The sequence below is a fragment of the Nerophis ophidion genome, linkage group LG17, assembly GCF_033978795.1.
Source record: "Nerophis ophidion isolate RoL-2023_Sa linkage group LG17, RoL_Noph_v1.0, whole genome shotgun sequence".
Classification (NCBI taxonomy): Eukaryota; Metazoa; Chordata; class Actinopteri; order Syngnathiformes; family Syngnathidae; genus Nerophis; species Nerophis ophidion.
The window spans coordinates 37,741,773-37,761,889 of record NC_084627.1 but is presented as its reverse complement, the minus strand read 5'-3'; the positions used below and the strand labels follow the sequence as shown (position 1 = coordinate 37,761,889).

The window sequence follows — 20,117 nt, the reverse complement described above, 5'->3', positions numbered from 1 at the left end:
AGACAGTGAGTTGGAGACAGAGAGTCAGAGGCACGGGGTAGGGACATGAGTCGTAGGCACAAGTCGGAGGAAGAAGAATACTCAGTTAAATCCCAAGAACACCACACCTACTGTGAAGCATGGGGGTGGAAACATCATGCTTTGGGGCTGTTTTTCTGCTAAGGGGACAGGACGATTGATCAGTGTTAAGGAAAGAATGAATGGGGCCATGTATCGTGAGATTTTGAGCCAAAATCTCCTTCAATCAGTGAGAGCTTTGAATGGTTGACCAAATACTTATTTTCCACCATAATTTACAAATACATTCTTTAAAATTCCGACAATGTGAATTCCTGGATTTTTTTTTCACATTCTGTCTCTCACAGTTGAAGTGCACCTAAGATGAAAAGTACAGACCTCTGTCATCATTTTAAGTGGGAGAACTTGCACAATCGCTGGCTGACTAAATACTTTTTTGCCCCACTGTATGCCCGAAATGTACTTTTTTTCTTTTTGTCCAACAAAACAACAACAACCTTTGCAACAACACATACCAAAGAGTTTAAATCGCAGATGAGGACTCACCTTTTTGCTGGGGCTGTAATGACGAGTGCTGGATGCTGTCGAAGGACTGGCTATTACCGCTCCTGCACCCTCCGCCAAGTCACTGAGACTGTTGCAGCGAGAATGCATTGAGGAGGATGACAGCGACGAGGTTGACAGGTTGTAGTGCAGGCTCAACGAGGACGAGATGCGATGGAGGCGGTTCAGTCGCGCCGCTTCATTTCCTCCCGCTCTGCCTCGAGCGGACTCTTCCTGGATCAACTGGTCCAAGTCGGCGCCCATGCTGCGGCACATCCTGCCTTGCAGGTTCTTTCGGACACGCTTGGAGAGTGTCTGCCGTTGACGCGGCGTTGGAGAAGAGACTGAACCATCACTTGACTCGGCGTCATCATAAAGATCCCCTGTGAAAAAGACAATATAATATGTCTTTGTTTTACGATGATAGGTGTACTACGCCTTCTTGTATGCCGTGGCCTGCTGGGGAAGCGGACTGAGAGCGAGGGACGCAAACAGACTGGACAAGCTGGTAAGGAAGGCCAGTAACGTGGTGGGAGTGGAGCTAGACTCTTTGCCGGTGGTGTCAGAGAGGAGAAGTCTAGCAAAACTCCCAGCCATTATGGACAACACCTCCCACCCACTACACTCGGAAATGGCGGAGAGAATGAGCACGATCAGTGGAAGGTTCAGACTCCCAAAATGCAACACAGAATGACACAGGAGGTCCTTCATACCGACAGCCATCAGACTTTATAATGCATATGTTCCTTTTTGACTGTACTTAAATGTATAATAGACTGTATTTATACTATTCACATGTGAATAATGCTGTATAATAGACTGTATTCATATTATTCACATACCTAAATGTTTGTCTATTGTGAGCAAACTGTGGTGCTGAATTTTCCCCAGGGATCGATAAAGTACTGTCTACTCTATTTTAATTCTACACACATTAGACTTCCTTTTGTTGTCATTCAAATTTGAACTTTACAGTACAGATAAGAATGACATTTTGTTGCATTAGCTCATGGTAGGATATAAAAGAGCAATTAGGAATAATTACTTGGGCTATTTCAGTACTTTCTAACTGTATAGTTCCTTCAATTCAATGGTTCATCTCTCAAGCCTCATTGAAAGCTGAAGCAGATTGATGATGATCACAACAAACCCCACCTACAGGTCAAAGGTTTATTTTGACCATGCACACAATACAAGGTAATGTAAAGCATCACATATTTCCAGTTGCTCCATTACAACTCGTCCATAAAGGAGTAGGAAGAAGCAGTTTATTTAATCCTACCCCTTTTCATATCAGAGGAATTTCATCCAATTTCCTTGTTCTCTGTAACAGAACAGTGAACAAATAAATAATAAATAAATAAATATACCATAAGTAAGTAAATACAAAAATTACAAATACCAGCGTGATTAGTATTGGATCGATAAGATGTAAATCTCAGTTCTTTCCAAGTTTTATTTTCACGAATATCTGTGTTCATATAAATGGTTCCCATTAAAAATTATAAAGTAAGTAGTACAGCATATCAAATGAATCTGTTGCATAGACCCAAAATCATGGACACAAGCCACATTTTTTAGTGAATATTAAGTTTGACATGCTGAAAAGAATAAACAATGAATGAAATGATATGAATAAATGAACACTTTTACCTTTAATGAACACTATTGTTGTCTTGCTGTTGACTAGTGCAGTGATGTGGAAGGTTTGGACATACAATAACAGACTGAATACCTAAACCATTAACAACTTTTGGGAAAAATTTCATGGAAAGCCTAATCCAAAGAAACGTAAGATGTAAGTACCACCAGTGAAAACCAAATACCAGAGTAAAGGTTATATTTTTGAGGAACAGTTTATAAATCGTATTTTAAACATTACGACATTACTATTTTATCGTCCTGCAGAGGGCAGGATAATTAATCAAATTTTGATCTCGAATTTAATTTTGGCTTCTCACGATCATAAAAATATTATAATTAAAATGCACGTGAAATGGATGGTTAAATGAATGAGTGAAAACGAACATGTTCCTCTACGTCAACCAGCAAGTTTTTGGATGGGAAAATTGTGATATTAAGTCGGCTCTTACCGGAGACTTCAGTGGATTATGGGACCTCCTGTAGCTGTCAAAAAGGCAGCTGTGATCTTGGCTCCTCGGCTTCTCTTAGACACTGGCGTTCACCGCAGCAATCAGACTTTGAGGGATGACTTTATAATCTCACTAAAATACTATAAACACAATAAGCAGATAAGGGATTTTCCAGAATTATCCTAGTAAATGTGTCTAAATACATCTGAAACGCTCTCACTGCCGCCGCCCGGAGCCGTCGCTTTTTTTGTTCTTTCGTTTAGTTCTTCACTCTAACTTTCCTCATCCACGAATCTTTCATCCTCGCTCAAATTAATGGGGAAATCGTCGCTTTCTCGGTCCGAATAGCTCTTGTTACTGGAGGCTATGATTATGAACAATGTGAGGATGTGAGGAGCCCTACAACCTGTGACGTCACGCGCACATCGATTGCTACTTCCGGTAAAGACAAGGCTTGTTTATTAGCGACCAAAGGTTGTGAAATTTATCGTCGATGTTCTCTACTAAATCCTTTCAGCAAAAATATGGCAATATCACGAAATGATCAAGTGTGACACATACAATGGACCTGCTATCCCCGTTTGAATAAGAAAATCTAATTTCAGTAGGCCTTTAAAGCACTTACTGATACAGCACATTTACAAATTTACTTAAAATACTGGTCAAAATTGTCCAAAGATGTATTACACCAATAAACGTGAGGATTTCTGCAATTAATCAACCAACATTTTATAAAATGTTATGTATCACACAAAGAGCACACACTTTTAAAATAAGTTTGAGGTAAAAAGCGGCATTCAAAACATTTTTTACATAAAAAAAAAAACAATTGTTTATTCATACTGCTATTGTTATTTCAATTTATAGTGGTTATGAATATTTTTTTACCTGTTTATTTGTTACTAATCTATATTTGATTGCTACTAATGTACATTTGATTGTTCTTTTAAATCATATTTAAAATGTAGTTTCGGTGATACAAAAAATCATTTCTGTGTTGACCCTGCGATAAGGTGCAACCGAGTGCACCTGGGATAGGCTCCATGCCCACTTCAACCCCGAAAAGGGAAAGCGGTGGAAAAAAGGATGGATGGATGTTATAAATCGTGATAATAATATTAATCAAAATAATAGTGATTATCTCGTTTACAATAATCGTCAAGCCCTATTCTTACATGCCACAAACGCAAAGAATCTGGAATTTTTTGGGACTTTTTATTTTTACTTTAACCAGGGATGGGTATGGAATTCAGTACTTTCATAGGATGGACCAGACACCCTGGAACAAGAAGTTTTTATTGTAAATTGGATTTTTACTGGTTAAAAAAAGGCTAAGTATAATAGCAATAATAATAGTAATACAAATATCATTATCATTAACAACCACAGGAATTCCGTATGTACTATTGGGTATCATCCATCCAACTTTACCTCAATGCTTGCCGAGAGGTAAAGTTGCAATGTTCCATACAAACAAAGCAACAATGCCTGATAGAAAACACTCAAATAAATGGCTCCCCTTTTCTCCTATGAAACAGTGAAGAAGTCCCACACAATCGACACCATGTTTATTTACAATTAGCTCAGGGATGTATAAGCGCTAAAAATTACAACTTTGGAAAATAAATAAGTAGACAGTTAGAAAGCAGCTTGAAGATAGTCTGTAAAACATAATTTATGCAACATTTTGCCCAATGCACCACCATTACATGTAGGTCAAAATATGTGTTTTAAATGTAGCAAAAAAACAACATTAAAGTGTACCATTTTAAGTAGCTGTTCAGGCACCGGTTCTCAAAAGTAGCGATTTGGCCCAATTATTGAGTAATATGTAAACAATAGCCATCCTTACCTGTGGAGCGGTGCCAGTTGTCAGCATGATGCACAATGGATCCAAGTTTTGTTGTTTCATTGGCTCGCTGGGGGACTTCTCTTTTGAGGGTTCTCACCAGGTCACCTAATCACACAAACGAGATCAGACAGAAGTCTTTACTAGAGATATACAGTCCATCTCGCTGCTTAGTGATTTTATTTTAAAAGGTGGACATGTGAAGGACAAACATGTGATTAAGAGCAATATGAATAAACTTTGATGGTTTGGATTGGCTTTTTGCCTGCAACCTTAAAATATGAAAAAAATGTGTCCCTTTGGAGAATTTGAACATTCTCAAGGAAAAAGTAAAAGGATCGGTAGAATACTATAGCTTACTTACTACTTCTTATTAATCACTTTTGCTTAAATTATTCGTACATAATTTATTATTTTATTTTATTAAAAACATTTTATATATAACTGATGTGTTGTTTGATTGAGTCCACTCTAAACCCTTGAGTCTGTCTTGAGCAAAAACGGACATTGTTAAACGAACCGTTAAATATCAAAAGTTTAGAAGGCTGAAATCTAGCCACATAGTTTTTAACTAGTTTTTCTTTATGATGGCATCATGCCACTTTTTGCAAAGTTATTTCAAATAGGAGATAAACATTTGCTACAAACTTAGCCCATTTTGGTCACCATTGACTCCCAATTTAACACATTTTTCCGTATACTGAAATCCTGACATGTTGAATATTTTCACCATAAATACTGAATGGATTCCAACATCTCCCTTCTAAATACAAGAAAAAGTTTTGGGTGTAATTAAATTATCCAACCACTGGTTGACATACTTATTCATAAACTGTGTTTTTGCATAGTTGTGTAATCAAATTTAAAAAATTGCCAACAAACTATTTAAATGCAAAAAACAATGATCGCAGTGGATTGTCAATACAGAGGTGTGTAAATGTGGTTTTGAAGATATTCTGTGTCGATTGTCAGCATATATGTGCAATGGCAACTCTAAACCACAAGATGACAGATTATGTCAGGGGTCCCCAAACTACGGCCCACAGGCCAGCATCTAAAGTCCGGCCCACAGGTAGTCCCGAGTAAAACAAACAAAACAAAAACTTTTTTTTTTTTTTTTCTAATTACAATTTTTTAATCAGTCCTTTCCAGCCCATCCATCAATCCATTTTCTACTGCTTGTTACCCTCGGGTTCTCCCAGCCGCTCAGGCAAATCATATTGTCTAAAAATGCATTTTTCCCCATCAATAACATTACACATATGTAAAAAACTGTTGTGGTCAAAAGTTTACATACACTTGTAAAGCACATAATGTCATGGCTGTCTTGAGTTTCCAATAATTTCTACAACTCTTATTTTTCTGTGATAGAGTGATTGGAGCACATACTTGTTGGTCACAAAAAAAAAATCATGAAGTTTGGTTCTTTTATGAAATTATTATGGGTCTACTGTAAATGTGACCAAACCTGCTGGATCAAAAGTATACATACAGCAATGTTAATAATTGGTTACATGTCTCTTGGCAAGTATCACTGCAATAAAGCACTTCTGGTTGAATTTTTGACCACTCCTTTCGACAAAATTGGTGCCGTTCAGCTAAATGTGTTGGCTTTCTGACATGGAAACATATTGCTGGGTATTGTGTCCAAACAGCTCAATTTTTTTTTCTTATGGAAAAAGATAAGACCTTCTGTAGGAACGTTCTGTGATCAGATGAAACAAAAATGGAGCTGTTTGGCCACAATATCCAGCAAAATGTTTGGAGGAGAAAAGGTGAGGCCTTTATTCCCACGAACACCATGACTACCGTCAAGCATGGTGGTGGTAGTATTATGCTCTGGGCCTGTATTGCTGCCAATGGAACTGGTGCTTTACAGAGAGTAAATGGGACAATGAGAAAGGAGGATTACCTCCAAATTATTCAGGACAACTTAAAATCATCAGCCTGGAGGTTGGGTCTTGGGCGCGGTTGGGTGTTCCAACAGGACAATGACTCCAAACATGTCAAAAGTGGTAAAGGAATGGCTAAATCAGGTTACAAATAAGGTTTTAGAATGGCCTTCACAAAACCCTGACTTAAAGGCCTACTGAAATGAGATTTTCTTATTTAAACGGGGATAGCAGGTCCATTCTATGTGTCATACTTGATCATTTCGCGATATTGCCATATTTTTGCTGGAAGGATTTAGTAAAGACCATTGACAATAAAGTTGCAACTTTTGGTCGCTAATAAAAAAGCCTTGCCTTTACCGGAAGTAGCAGACGATGTGCGCGTGACGTCACGGGTTGTAGGGCTCCTCAGATTGTTTACAATCATAGCCAGCAGCAGCTAGAGCTATTCGGACCGAGAAAGCGACAATTTCCCCATTAATTTGAGCGAGGATGAAAGATTCGGGGATGAGGAAATTTAGAGTGAAGGACTAGAAAAAAAGAGAAAAAAAAGGCGATTGCAGTGGGAGCGATTCAGATGTTATTAAACACATTTACTAGGATATTTTAGAAAATCCCTTATCTTTCTATTGTGTTGCTAGTGTTTACTGAGATTAAATAGTACCTGAAAGTCGGAGGAGTGTGGCCACGGGTGTGTTGACGCCAGAGTCTCTGAGGGAAGTCACGGCAGCTGCAGCAGGACGGATACTCCGCTGATGTCACCGGTAAGAGGCGACTTATTACCACAATTTTCTCACCCAAAACTGCCGGTTAACATGTAGTCGGGATCCATGTTCGGTTGACCGCTCTGATCCATAGTAAAGCTTCATCTTTGGGAATTTTAAACAAGGAAACATCGGCTGTGTTTTTGTGGCTCGAAGCTAACAGCTTCACACCTCCATCTTTCTACTTTGACTTCTCCATTATTAATTGAACAAATTGCAAAAGATCCAGCAACAAAGATGTCCAGAATACTGTGTAATTATGCAATTAAAGCAGACTACTTATAGCTTGGATCGGGCTGGAATATATGTCCGCTACAACCGGTGACGTCAAACGCACGAGTCATCATACCGCGACGTTTTCAACACGACACTTCGCGGGAAATATAAAATTGCAATATAGTAAACTAAAAAGGCCGTATTGGCATGTGTTGCAATGTTAATATTTCATCATTGATATATAAACTATCAGACTGCGTGGTCGGTAGTAGTGGGTTTCAGTAGGCCTTTAAACATGTGGGCTATGCTGAAGAAACAAGTCCATGTCAGAAAAACAACAAATTTAGTTGAACTGCACCAATTTTGTCAAGAGGAGTGGTCAAAAATCCCACCAGAAGCGGGCCAGAATCTTGTGGAAGGCTACCAAGAACACCTTATTGCAGTGAAACTTGCCAAGGGACATGTAACCAAATATTAACATTACTGTATGTATACTTTTGACCCAGCAGATATGGTCAAATTTTCAGTAAACTCATAATAAATTCATAAAAGAACCAAACCTCATGAAAGTTTTTTGTGACCAACAAGTATGTGCTCCTATCACTCTATCACAAAAAATAAGAGTTCTCGAAATTATTGGAAACTCAAAACAGCTCTGACATGATTTTCTTTACAAGTGTATGTAAACTTTTGACCACGACTGTATCTATGGATAGTTCTGAAGCTGTTAAAGAATTTAAAGTACGGCACAGTACAAATACCAGACTAAGACGCCTGAGTGGAGGGGTTGTCACGTGACTGCAAAAGACTTCATGCACCTCCGACCATTACACAATGACACAACATTTTCTTTATAATTTGTTAAAAAAAACGCATGCCAAATAAAGTCAGATTGTGGCGATATCGACTTTTCGAACACACCGTGAGAACCTTAAGGCTTTGGAGACATTCCGGTGTTCTTAGATTTCCAATAAGTGGACAAATGGTAGAGTTTGAACGAGTTGGAAAATGTGAATTTTTGGGGTTTTGAGATCCGACATTTAATATTGGAGTCAATGGGAAATTTTAGGGACTTTTATTTGGTTTTGAGGGCCAACAGAAGCGAACTATAAAACGTCTATAAAAAAAAGTGTAATTTTCTGAGCAAGGACACGTGTGTCAATGTTTTCACCGAAACACATGACACTGGGATGAAAGATGTAGCCATGAGGACAGAATGTAGCAAAAAAATGTATGTTTTTACGCACTTTAACCCTCTGGGAAGCTAGAGTGCACCATTGACTTTAATCCCCATTACTATTTTATAAGTCACTTAAGGGGCATAATGAGTTAAAGTAGCGCACAAATCTGCAAAGGACATATTTTGGGGTATTTTAAGTGTAAAGTATTTTTGGGGGGGTTAAAATGTAAACAAGAAAAACAATATAAACAGTTGGATCTTAAAGAAAATCGCCTTGATACAACTTTTTTCACTTTGAATACAAATATGGGTCAAAATCAAGCATGCTTTTATTATTTTGTATTGTGGAATGTTATAAGTTTTGATTAAGTGAAATTACTCCAATCGAACAATGGTCAGTATGATAAACACAAACCTATTTGTTAACAACCATCAACAGTGAACATATGTCTTTAAAGGGGCCTTATTGTGCTAAACTAACTTTGTTTTACCTTTTGCGAACTGTTTTTGTGTATTTGGTATCTGGACAAGTCCTGAAAAATTTGAAATCAAACCATGGAGGTATGGCTACAATATATACAAAACAATCTCGCCTTCCTTCATACTTTTTCCAAATGAGCCGTTTTTGCACCAATTGTGACTTTTTTCCAATTTTGACCTCAGTGGATCACGTCATAAAATGCTAAATCAAGGGCGATGGGTCAAATGCGGAGAATAATTTCACCACACCTAGTGTGTATGTGACAATCACTGGTTTTTATTTTTTTATTTAAAGTTTTACCTTAAGCGCTTTGTGCTGGTTCGCCATTGTAGGCTGACATAGTCAATAAGCTCCTTTGTCCTCTTGTTGCGGGACAGACTTGCTCGCACAGTCAGATGCATCCTCTGCTGTTGCATTTTCTAATAAAAAGCAGTGTATAGTTTGAACTTATATGTCAGTAGACTCCATATAGAAGTAGGGCTGGGCTCCAAGGGTTAGCGCCGGTGTAGCAGATGGATAGATAGAGGGGTCTTTATCATTTGCGGTGTTAGCGGGGTGTATATTGTAGCCCGGAAGAGTAAGGGCTGCATGGGACTCTGGGTATTTGTTATGTTGTGTTTATGTTGTCTTACGGTGCGGATGTTCTCCTGAAATGTGTTTGTCATTCTTGTTTAATGTGGTTTCACTGTGTGGCGCATACTTGTAACAGTGATAAAGTTGTTTATACGGCCACCCTCAGTGTGACCTGTATGGCTGTTGAACAATTATGTCTTGCATTCACTTGCGTGAGTCTGTCAAAGCTCCACACAACACCTGGCTATGCCGGCACGCTGTTAGCACAAGTTGTAAGAGACAATAAAGGCACCTATTGAACAATGATGATTGGGAGAGGATCGACAGATGTTCAAGAGAATGATTGTCCTGATTTACGGTAGTCTCCTTGATTAATCGGGAGGATTGGCATTTATGGCAAACATGACAGGCTGTCAAGCACCATTCATATAAGCGTCATTCATATAAAACCTGCGGGCCAAACTAAATTTACATTTCAAAGTGCAGGCCGCAAAATAACGTCTCGCGGGCCGCAATTGGTCCGCGGGCCTGAGACCCCTGATGTAAACCTTTTTCCAAAACACAATATAGAATGTGGGATACAACAGAATAATGCATACATTTATCATTTGTTTTCTAAACGGTTACAAAAATGTGGGACCCCAAAAATGTACTGGGGGACCCCATTTTTATTACTTGATGGGGACCCTGGGACCCCATTTTTAAAATTCCTAGTGCCAACACTGATGGGAGTATTGGTGCGTGCAAAACAGCAGCAAGTGGCTGTGGCCCTTTTTCATATACTAATCAATAGGGCTGCGAATCTTTGGGTGTCCCACAATTCGATTCAATATCGATTATTGGGGTCGCGATTCGATTATATATCGATTTTTTCGATTCAACACAATTCTCGATTCAAAAACGATATTTTTCCAATTCAAAACAATTCTGTATTCATTCAATACATAGGATTTCAGCAGGATGTACTCCAGTCTGCTGACATGCTAGCAGAGTAGTAGATTAAAAAAAAAAGCTTTTATATTTGTAAAGGACAATGTTTTATCAACTGATTGCAAAAATCTAAATTTGTTTTAACTATTAAACCAGTGGTCCCCAACCTTTTTGTATCCGCGGACCGGTCAACGCTTAATAATTTGTCCCGCGGCCCGGGAGGAGTGTCCTTTTTTTTTTTTCTTCTTTGTCATGAAAAAGGGACGTTTTTGTCATGAAAAAGGGAGTTTTTTGTGGTTGGTGCACTATTTGTAAGTTGGGGACCACTGTATTAAACGACCCAAAAATATGACTTATTTTATATTTGTGAAAACATTGGACACAGAAGTGTTGTCAAGCTTATGAGTTGCGATGCAAGTGTAAGCCAACGTGACACAATTGTTCTTTTTTTTAATTTTTAAAAATGTCTAATGATAATGTCAATGAGGGATTTTTAATCACTGCTATGCTGAAATTGTAACTAATATTGATACTGTTGTTGATAATATTCATTTTTGTTTCACTACTTTTGGTTTGTTCTGTGTCGTGTTTGTGTCTCCTTCTCAACTGCTCTGTTTATTGCAGTTCTGAGTGTTGCTGGGTCAGGTTTGGTTTTGGCATTGAATTGCATTGTTATGGTATTGCTGTGTATTGGTTTGTTGGATTGATTAAAAAAAATAAAATTAAAAAATCGATTTAAAAAAAAAAAAAAAAAGAGAATCGATTCTGAATCGCACAACGTGAGAATTGCGATTTGTATTTGAATCGATTTTTTTCTCACACCCCTTCTATCAAATATCACTCCGGGGGACCATATATGATGAATTTGCAGGCCGGATCTGGCATCAGACCTTGACTTTCGACACTTAGGCACTAGGTAGGCAACGAGAGTGCCAATCATCAGCTCTCTTATATGCCAACATCCATCCATCCATCCATCCATCCATCATCTTCCGCTTATCCGAGGTCGGGTCGCGGGGGCAACAGCCTAAGCAGGGAAACCCAGACTTCCCTCTCCCCAGCCACTTCGTCTAGCTCTTCCCGGGGGATCCCGAGGCGTTCCCAGGCCAGCCGGGAGACATAGTCTTCCCAACGTGTCCTAGGTCTTCCCCGTGGCCTCCTACCGGTTGGACGTGCCCTAAACACCTCCCTAGGGAGGCGTTCGGGTGGCATCCTGACCAGATGCCCGAACCACCTCATCTGGCTCCTCTCGATGTGAAGGAGCAGCGGCTTTACTTTGAGTTCCTCCCGGATGGCAGAGCTTCTCACCCTATCCCTAAGGGAGAGCCCCGCCACACGGCGGAGGAAACTCATTTCGGCCGCTTGTACCCGTGATCTTATCCTTTCGGTCATGACCCAAAGCTCATGACCATAGGTGAGGATGGGAACGTAGATCGACCGGTAAATTGAGAGCTTTTTATATGCCAACATGAATATCATAATCAAAATGATGTGTTCATGTTCTATGTAGTACCTGCAAAGTACATTGAGTAGGGTGGCCGTGTCACTGCCATTCGTTAACTACACTACGGTATGTTGGACCAATGTATGTGTGTATTCAAAGACATTTAATTTTTGTGGCAAAATTTTTGCGGGAAAGTCGAGGAGTTAAAGTACCTCAGAGTTTTGTTCACGAGTGAGGGAAGAGTGGATCGTGTGATGGACAAGCGAATCGGTGAACCATCTTCAGTGATACGGACGATGTATCGATCCGTTGTGGTGAAGAAGGAGCTGAACCGGAAGGCAATGCTCTCAATTTACCGGTCCATCTACGTTCCCATCCTCACTTGTTGTCATGACCAAAAGGATCAGTAGCCGTGATGAGTTTCCTTCGCCGGGTGGCGGGGCTCTCCCTTAGAGATAGGGTGAGAAGCTCTGCCATCCGGGAGGAGCTCAAAGTAAAGCCGCTGCTCCTCCACATCCAGAGGAGCCTGATGAGGTGGTTCGGCCATCTGGTCAGGATGACACCCGGACGCCTCCCTAGGGAGGTGTTTCAGGCACGTCCGACCAGTAGGAGGCCACGGGGAAGACCCAGGAACCGTTGGGAAGACTATGTATCCCGGCTGGCCTGGGAACGCGTCAGGCTCCCCCGGGAGGAGCTGGACAAAGTGGCTGGGGAGAGGGAAGTCTGGGCTTCCTTGCTTAGGCTGCTGCCCCCGCGACCCAACCTCGGATAAGCGGACGATGGATAGATGGATGGAAATAAGAACTGTAGCACATCTGTGGACCCCTAAGGATCACGGACACTCTGTTGAAGACCACTGGTTTAGTGGCAAGCCGATATAATCTGATACTATTTTTTTTTTGCTGACATTGGACAAATATCCGACTGAGACACACTGGATTCAAAGTGCTACTTTACCTGTTGCGACCTCTTGTTTCTCAGAGCTGCAGTTCCAATCCGATCCTCCAGGACCAGAGAGCGACCAATCACTGCAAGCGAGGCCAGTATCAGACGAAGGGGAGAAGATGCTGTTGTGGCTGCTCGACATCCACGCCCGCTCATGTTGGTTCCATCCTTGTTTGTGTCCCGACTGAGCACCTCCAGGCTCCGAGAACCTTCCTTCCTCCACCACCACCACCAACTCTGCAGGTAGACTACGTCGGCTGGGCACGGCCTCCCCTGGGAGACCTGCAAAGCGACCTCTTAGCTCCTTCCCCGGATGGGACGGGAGTATCTTTCCCTGTTCCACATTCTCAACGTTAATCTTCGGGACAAGTCTCTCTGGTGACGAGGCGGCCACAGGCTTTACTGCGATGGAGTTAAGTTGGCCTTCTGGCGTCATCTGGATGTCTTCATCTTCGTCGTCACAAGAGACCGCAGTTTTGTAGCTCGGCCTGTGTCTAGTTCGGAACGGCTGAGGAAGACCAGGTTCGGATTTTTGGACATTTTGGAAGGAGGCAGTCGGACCCCCAAAAGAAGGGGCCGATCCCACCTTCTGTGGACCCACATGCGAGTACTGGTGGATAGAATGAGGGTCTGGTGGACTTTGGGCTCTGGTTGGTCTTGAAGCAGATATTTGAGGTTGGCACTTTATAGATTGAGGGTCTGGTGGACTTTGGGCTCTGGTTGGTCTTGGAGCAGATATTTGAGGTTGGCACTTTATAAATTGAGGGTCTGGAGGACTTTGGGCTCTGGTTGGTCTTGAAGCAGATATTTGAGGTTGGCACTTTATAGATTGAGGGTCTGGTGGACTTTGGGCTCTGGTTGGTCTTGGAGCAGATATTTGAGGTTGGCACTTTATAGATTGAGGGTCTGGTGGACTTTGGGCTCTGGTTGGTCTTGGAGCAGATATTTGAGGTTGGCACTTTATAAATTGAGGGTCTGGAGGACTTTGGGCTCTGGTTGGTCTTGGAGCAGATATTTGAGGTTGGCACTTTATAGATTGAGGGTCAGGTGGACTTTGGGCTCTGGTTGGTGTTGGAGCAGATATTTGAGGTTGGCTTACAGCTGCTGGTGTAAGGTTCAAATTAGTTTGGACGTTATTGTTGTTATTAAGTATGATACCTGCCGCAGGTAGGACATTTTTCATGGCAATTTCAGCTGGAAGTGCAGGTGTCGTCGCCTCCCTCTGCCGAGCTCTCTCTCTGCCCCAAACCGGGTTGGAGGTCGCCTTCTCCGGGGAGGGTTGAGCCGTCCTCCCGGCGACTGTCCCGGAAGTCAAAGTTCCGCCTCCACTCGGCGTGGAGCCCCTGAATTTCTTCCTGAGAACGACGTACGACGCGCCATCTTCCTGCTTGACGGTGGCCACCGAGTTGACGAACTTCTTGAAGAGTTCGCGGTTCCGAACTTGCTCGTCGTTCTCCCGGAGGAAAGGCCGGAAGTGCAGCAGCAGGTCCGAGTTCCTGACGGAGCCGCCGCGGCTCAGAATGAAGCGTAAAACGGAGTCTTGGGTGAAATCTGTGGCCATTGCGGAGCTGCTCGGTTTCAGTCTGAGGCTCCTCGCTGGATTGGAAGGTCGAGAGTGGAGCTGAACTTCGCCCACTTCAGGTATTTAACCCTTTCCTCGCCCGTTAGCTTCCTGCAGGTGAACCGGATGTACTGACATTTCTGGCAATTTTAGAATGCATAATGTCATTTTATGATAATAAACGTTAAAAAAAACTAACTCCCTGTTCAGTATGTGTATCCAGACATTTTAAAGCAAACAGATATAATGAAAAAATAAATAATAAAATAAATATGTGTGTGTATATGTATATATATCTGTATATATATATATCTGTATATATATATATATATATATATATATATATATATATATCCATCTATTTCCGCTTATCCGAGGTCAGGTCGCGGGGGCCGCAGCCTAAGCAGGGAAGCCCAAACGTTCCTCTTCCCAGCCACTTCGTCCAGCTCTTCCCAGGGGATCCAGCATATATATATATATATATATATATATATATATATATATATATATATATATATATATATATATATATATATATATATATATATGTGTGTGTATATAAATGTATGTGTATATATGCATATATATATATGTGTGTATATAAATGTATGTGTATAATGTATATGTATATATATATATATATATACATGTGTGTATATATATATGTGTATGTATATATATATACATGTGTATGTATATATATATATACATATTTTATATACATATATAATATAATGTATATGTGTGTATGTATATATATATATATATCTGCGATGAGGGGGCGACTTGTCCAGGGTGTAAAACACCTTCCGCCCGATGGTAGCTGAAATAGGCGCCAGCGACCCCAAAGGGAATAAGCGGTAGGAAATGGATGGATGGCTATATATATATATATATGTATATATATACATCAAGGCTAGCGTGGTCCCCGTGGTAGTGGGGGCGCTCGGAGATGTAACCCCCAAACTGGGAGAGTGGCTCCATCAGATCCCACGAACAACATCTGAAGCCTCAGTCCTGAAGAGCGCAGTCCTAGGAACAGCCAAGATACTGCGCAGAACCCTCAAACTTCCAGGCCTCTGATAGAGAACCCGAGCTTGAGGATGACACAGATACCACCCCACCGGGGTGAGAAGGAGATTATTTTATAATTATATATATATATATATATATATATATATATATATATATATATATATATATATACATATATTTGTGTGTGTGTGTGTATTCATTTTTCTTTTATTTAACCAGGTGAAAAGCTCATTGAGATAAAAAAAACAAATGTATGAACACACAATGGGTAACATTTTTTAAACAAAACAATGAAATCAAAACAATTTCAAAAAAGTTGAAATATTGACGGTTAAAACACGGAGCTGTAGGTTATAGCGCATAGTGCAAAGAGGTCGCCAACTTTCTGTCAGTTGCTACACAGCTTCAAACTTCATGTGACCTTCTAATTAGCCCACTTACAGTACGCAGAGAGCTTCATGGAATAGGTTTTCATGGCCAAACAGCTGCATCCAAGCCATACATCACCAAGTCCAATGCAAGGCGTCAGAGGCAGTGGTGTGAAGCACGTCTCCACTGGACTCTAGAGCAGTGGAGACACCTTCTCTGGAGTGATGAATCACGCTTTTCTATCTGGCAATCTGATGGACGAGTCTGGGTTTGGAGGTTGTCAGGAGAACGGTATATTTCGGACTGAATTGTGCCGAGTGTGAAATTTGGTGGCGGAGGAATTATGGTGTCGGGCTGTTTTTCAGGAGTTGGGCTTGGCCCCTTAGTTCCAGTGAAATGAATTTTGAATGTTCCAGGATACCAAAACCTTTTGGACAATTCCATGCTCCCAACATTGTGGGAACAGTTTGGAGCGGCCCCTTCCTCTACCACAGGGGTCGGGAACCTTTTTGGCTGAGAGAGCCATGAAAGCCAATTATTTCAAAATATATTTCCGTGAGAGCCATATCATATTTTTTAACACTGAATACAACTAAATGCGTGCCTTTTCAAGTAAGACCAACATTTTTTGAGTATAAGAAGTTTTTTATTGTTTTTAATAACATTGTTATTCTGAAGCTAACCAATAATAAATAAAATGTCATGTCTGTTGATCATGTTTTTGTTTGGCTATGTGCTGTTTGTCCTTTGGACTCTTTAAGTTCCTGTTTTTTTTCCACTCCCTTGTCTGGTTTCCTTGGTTACTCATTTTGTCCACCTGTCTCTGGTGGACAAAATGCCCGCTCACCTGCTTCCCGAGCACTAATCAGAGGCAGTATTTAAGCTTGTCTTTGCCAGTCAGTTGCCCTTGCCACAGTTTTGTGCTTCATGCCATGCCAAGTAAGTTTGTTTGTTTGATTTATGTTCATAGTCTGTTTATGCGTTAGCTTTGTTCTTTAGCCCATGTTGTGCCTCCACTGTGAGCTATTTTTGTTTGTATCTTTTTTAGTTTAAATTAAATCATGTTTTTACCTAAATGCCATGTCCCGAGTAGTCCGTCTGCCTTCCTGGATGAATGACCCTGCAGCAAGCTGCGACCCCCCCCCCCCATCGTGACATACAATACTTCTTACCATTAATGCGACTTCTTGAACAGGTGCGGTAGAAAACGGATGGATGGATTTAAATGCATGAGAATGTTTTATATTTTGCACGTTATTTTTAGCACTGTGATTACCAGCAAAATTATTCATAATTCAAGCAATGTCAGCTAAGATTTATCTGAGAGCCAGATGCAGTCATTAAAAGAGCCACATCTGGCTCTAGAGCCATAGGTTCCCTACCCCTGCTCTACCAACATGACTGTGCACCAGTGCACAAAGCAAGGTCCATAAAAACATGGATGCCAGTCTGGTGTGGATGAACTTGACTGGCCTGCACAGAGTCCTGACCTGAATCCGATAGAACACCTGTGGGATGAATTTGAACAGAGACTGAGCGCCAGGGCTTCTCGACCAACATCAGTGTGTTACCTCACCAATGTGCTTTTGGAAGAATGGTGTTAAATTCCTACAAACACACTCCGCAACCTTGTGGACAGCCTTCCCAGAAGAGTTGAAGCTGTAATAGCTGCAAAAGGTGGACCGACATCATATTGAACCGTATGGGTTAGGAATGGGATGGCACTTCATATTGTACAACATTGGCAACCAAAATTGAACGTTCTTTTCCAAACACAACAATAGAACTGACAGAACTTAAAAAATAATTTTATTTAGCAAATTAAAACAAACATCAAAACAAGTGGAGCCATTTTCACTGCTCCGTCGTATATGAATGAAGCGAATCAACCACCAATACACGTATGACATCTTTTGTGTGGAGAAGGACTACATGGACAAGTGAGCGCGGTATTTGGACAACGGGACAAATGTGCTCGCCAAACTAAAAATAAATGTAACGTTGTAGGTGAAGCATAAAATATTGTTAGACATTTCGGAATGATAAACACGTGTGCCTCGTTTAAAAATGACTTCTGACCTCATGATTTATATGAACCACTAAAAGGCTGGGATCCAACCGTTAAAACATGTTTTATTGTTTCATCTTTAATAACTAAATAGACAGTAAAATAATATTAAATCCAACAATAATAATGTAATATCATCATTCTGTTTGAAATCAATTCAATAAATATTACCAAATGTGAACATTTTTGAATATTGTGTTCTGTGTCATCATTAATACGTTGGGGGTAGGTTAAATTAAGAAACTAAACAAAGTTGAACGTCACAACCCATCAGAATCTTTGGACTCCTCATCTTTGACATCAAATGTTTCAACATAAAAATAAGCGGAATATAATTTTAGTGGCATTTATTATTATTTTGTCTTAGGCCACCAACAAACCTGCCCTTTTATTTAACAAAATATTTTTGGGGGATGATGGCAAATTCTGTATTTCACTTACCGTATTTCCTTGAATTGCCGGGAGCGTGGTTAAGAGTCAAGTATTGTATATGTATATATATATATATATATATATATATATATATATATATATATATATATATATATATATATATATGAAAGTCAAGAAATACTTGACTTTCATTGAATTCTAGCTATATATATATATATATATATATATATATATATATATATATATATATATATATATATATAAAATAAATACTTCAGAATTTCAGTGTTTATTTATTTACACATACACACACACACATAACACTTATCTACTCATTGTTGAGTTAAGGGTTGAATTGTCCATTCTCTCTGTCACTATTTTTCTAACCATATGCATGTACCGTAGATGGCAGTATTGTCCTGTTTAAGAGTGTCACAATATTGCTGTTTACGGCTGACGAACTGCTTTACGGTAGATGAAAACGTGACTGCTGTTGTTGTGTGTTGTTACCGCGCTGGGAGGACGTTAATGAAACTGCCTAAAAATATAACGTGGGAAAGCGGACGTGAAAACATGCTGTCCTCACTCAGGTCCATGCGGACCTGAGTGAGGACAGCATGGACCTGAGTCCATGGACCCGAGTGAGGCCACGCCCCCTCCAGCTCCGCCTGAATTTCGGGAGATTTTCGGGAGAAAATTTGTCCCGGGAGGTTATCGGGAGAGGCGCTGAATTTCGGGAGTCTCCCGGAAAATCTGTGAGGTTTGGCAAGTATGGACTGGAAGGTCTTGAGTTCAAACGCCATATCAAAAGACTATACAAATGGAACCCAGGAGGGTTGGAATTGGGGTTTAAATCACCGAAATTATTCCCGAGCGCGGCCACCGGTGCTGCTCACTGCTCCCCTCACCTCCAAGGGGTTGAACATAGGGATGGGTCGAACGCAGAGGATAATTTCACCACACCTAGTGTGTGTGAATGTGACTTAAACTTAAGGTTTTTAGGTTACGAGCCTCCCCCACTTTTAGTTTAGCGTAGCGACTCTCACAGTGAACCCCGTAAGATTTCGACCAAAACATCCAGTCTTACTCCCTCGCATTAGCTTGCAGCTACACTGGAAAAACAGTCAGTACATTTTATGGGGAAAAAAACGGCAGCTCAGTTTGCCCGAATTTTACGATAAAAAACAAAACAGTGGTTCCATTTTCAAATTTACAGTGAATGCACTGTAAAAATGTCTAAATTTTACAGTAAAAAAAATGACAGTTCATTTGCCAGAATGTTACTGAAAAAAATAAAAAGGAGTACCAATGTTGTTTTTTACAGTAATTCGGTGTAAAAAAACACTGTCAATATCAAAATCTCTCTATGCGGACATTTATCCAGAGAATATGGACAAACTGCTGATGGTGTCTGCGATGAGATGGCGACTTGTCCAGGGTGTACTCCGCCTTCCGCCCAATGCAGCTGAGATAAGCTCCAGCGACCCCAAAATGGACAAGCTGTAGAAAAATGGATGGATGCTGATGGTGTGTTTGACGGAGTAGCAGCTGGACGAAGAATCGTACAGTAGAAGTCTACTCTCCAAGATAAATACTGTACATGACTTCATGAAAATACTGTACTTGATGGTTCTACATTCTATTGTATTGTTTGTCATACAATATATTCTATCTAAAATGTGTTTTTCTTTATAAAAGTCATGCTACATGTTAAAATGGTGCTCTTTCAGGGGGCTAAATCACAGAATAAATAGATTTTCATT

General features: G+C 40.5%; 1 protein-coding gene and 1 long non-coding RNA gene across 2 annotated transcripts in view; one reads left to right on the top strand and one right to left on the bottom strand.

Moving 5' to 3' along the window:
* LOC133536398 (uncharacterized) overlaps nt 1-14,602 on the bottom strand; it is a 25,549-nt gene extending 10,947 nt beyond the window's left edge. The window contains exons 1-3 of the mRNA XM_061876892.1: nt 12,941-14,602; nt 4,507-4,611; nt 565-944 (exon numbers count right to left, since the gene is read on the bottom strand). Of these exons, the coding sequence (XP_061732876.1) occupies nt 565-944; nt 4,507-4,611; nt 12,941-14,489 (2,034 nt within the window). The 5' untranslated portion in view covers nt 14,490-14,602. The remainder of the gene's footprint in view (nt 1-564; nt 945-4,506; nt 4,612-12,940) is intronic.
* Nucleotides 13,696-20,117, top strand: LOC133536402 (uncharacterized). Its single transcript, XR_009802458.1, has 2 exons — nt 13,696-14,569; nt 19,739-20,117. It is a non-coding gene; the product is annotated as an uncharacterized LOC133536402 (long non-coding RNA).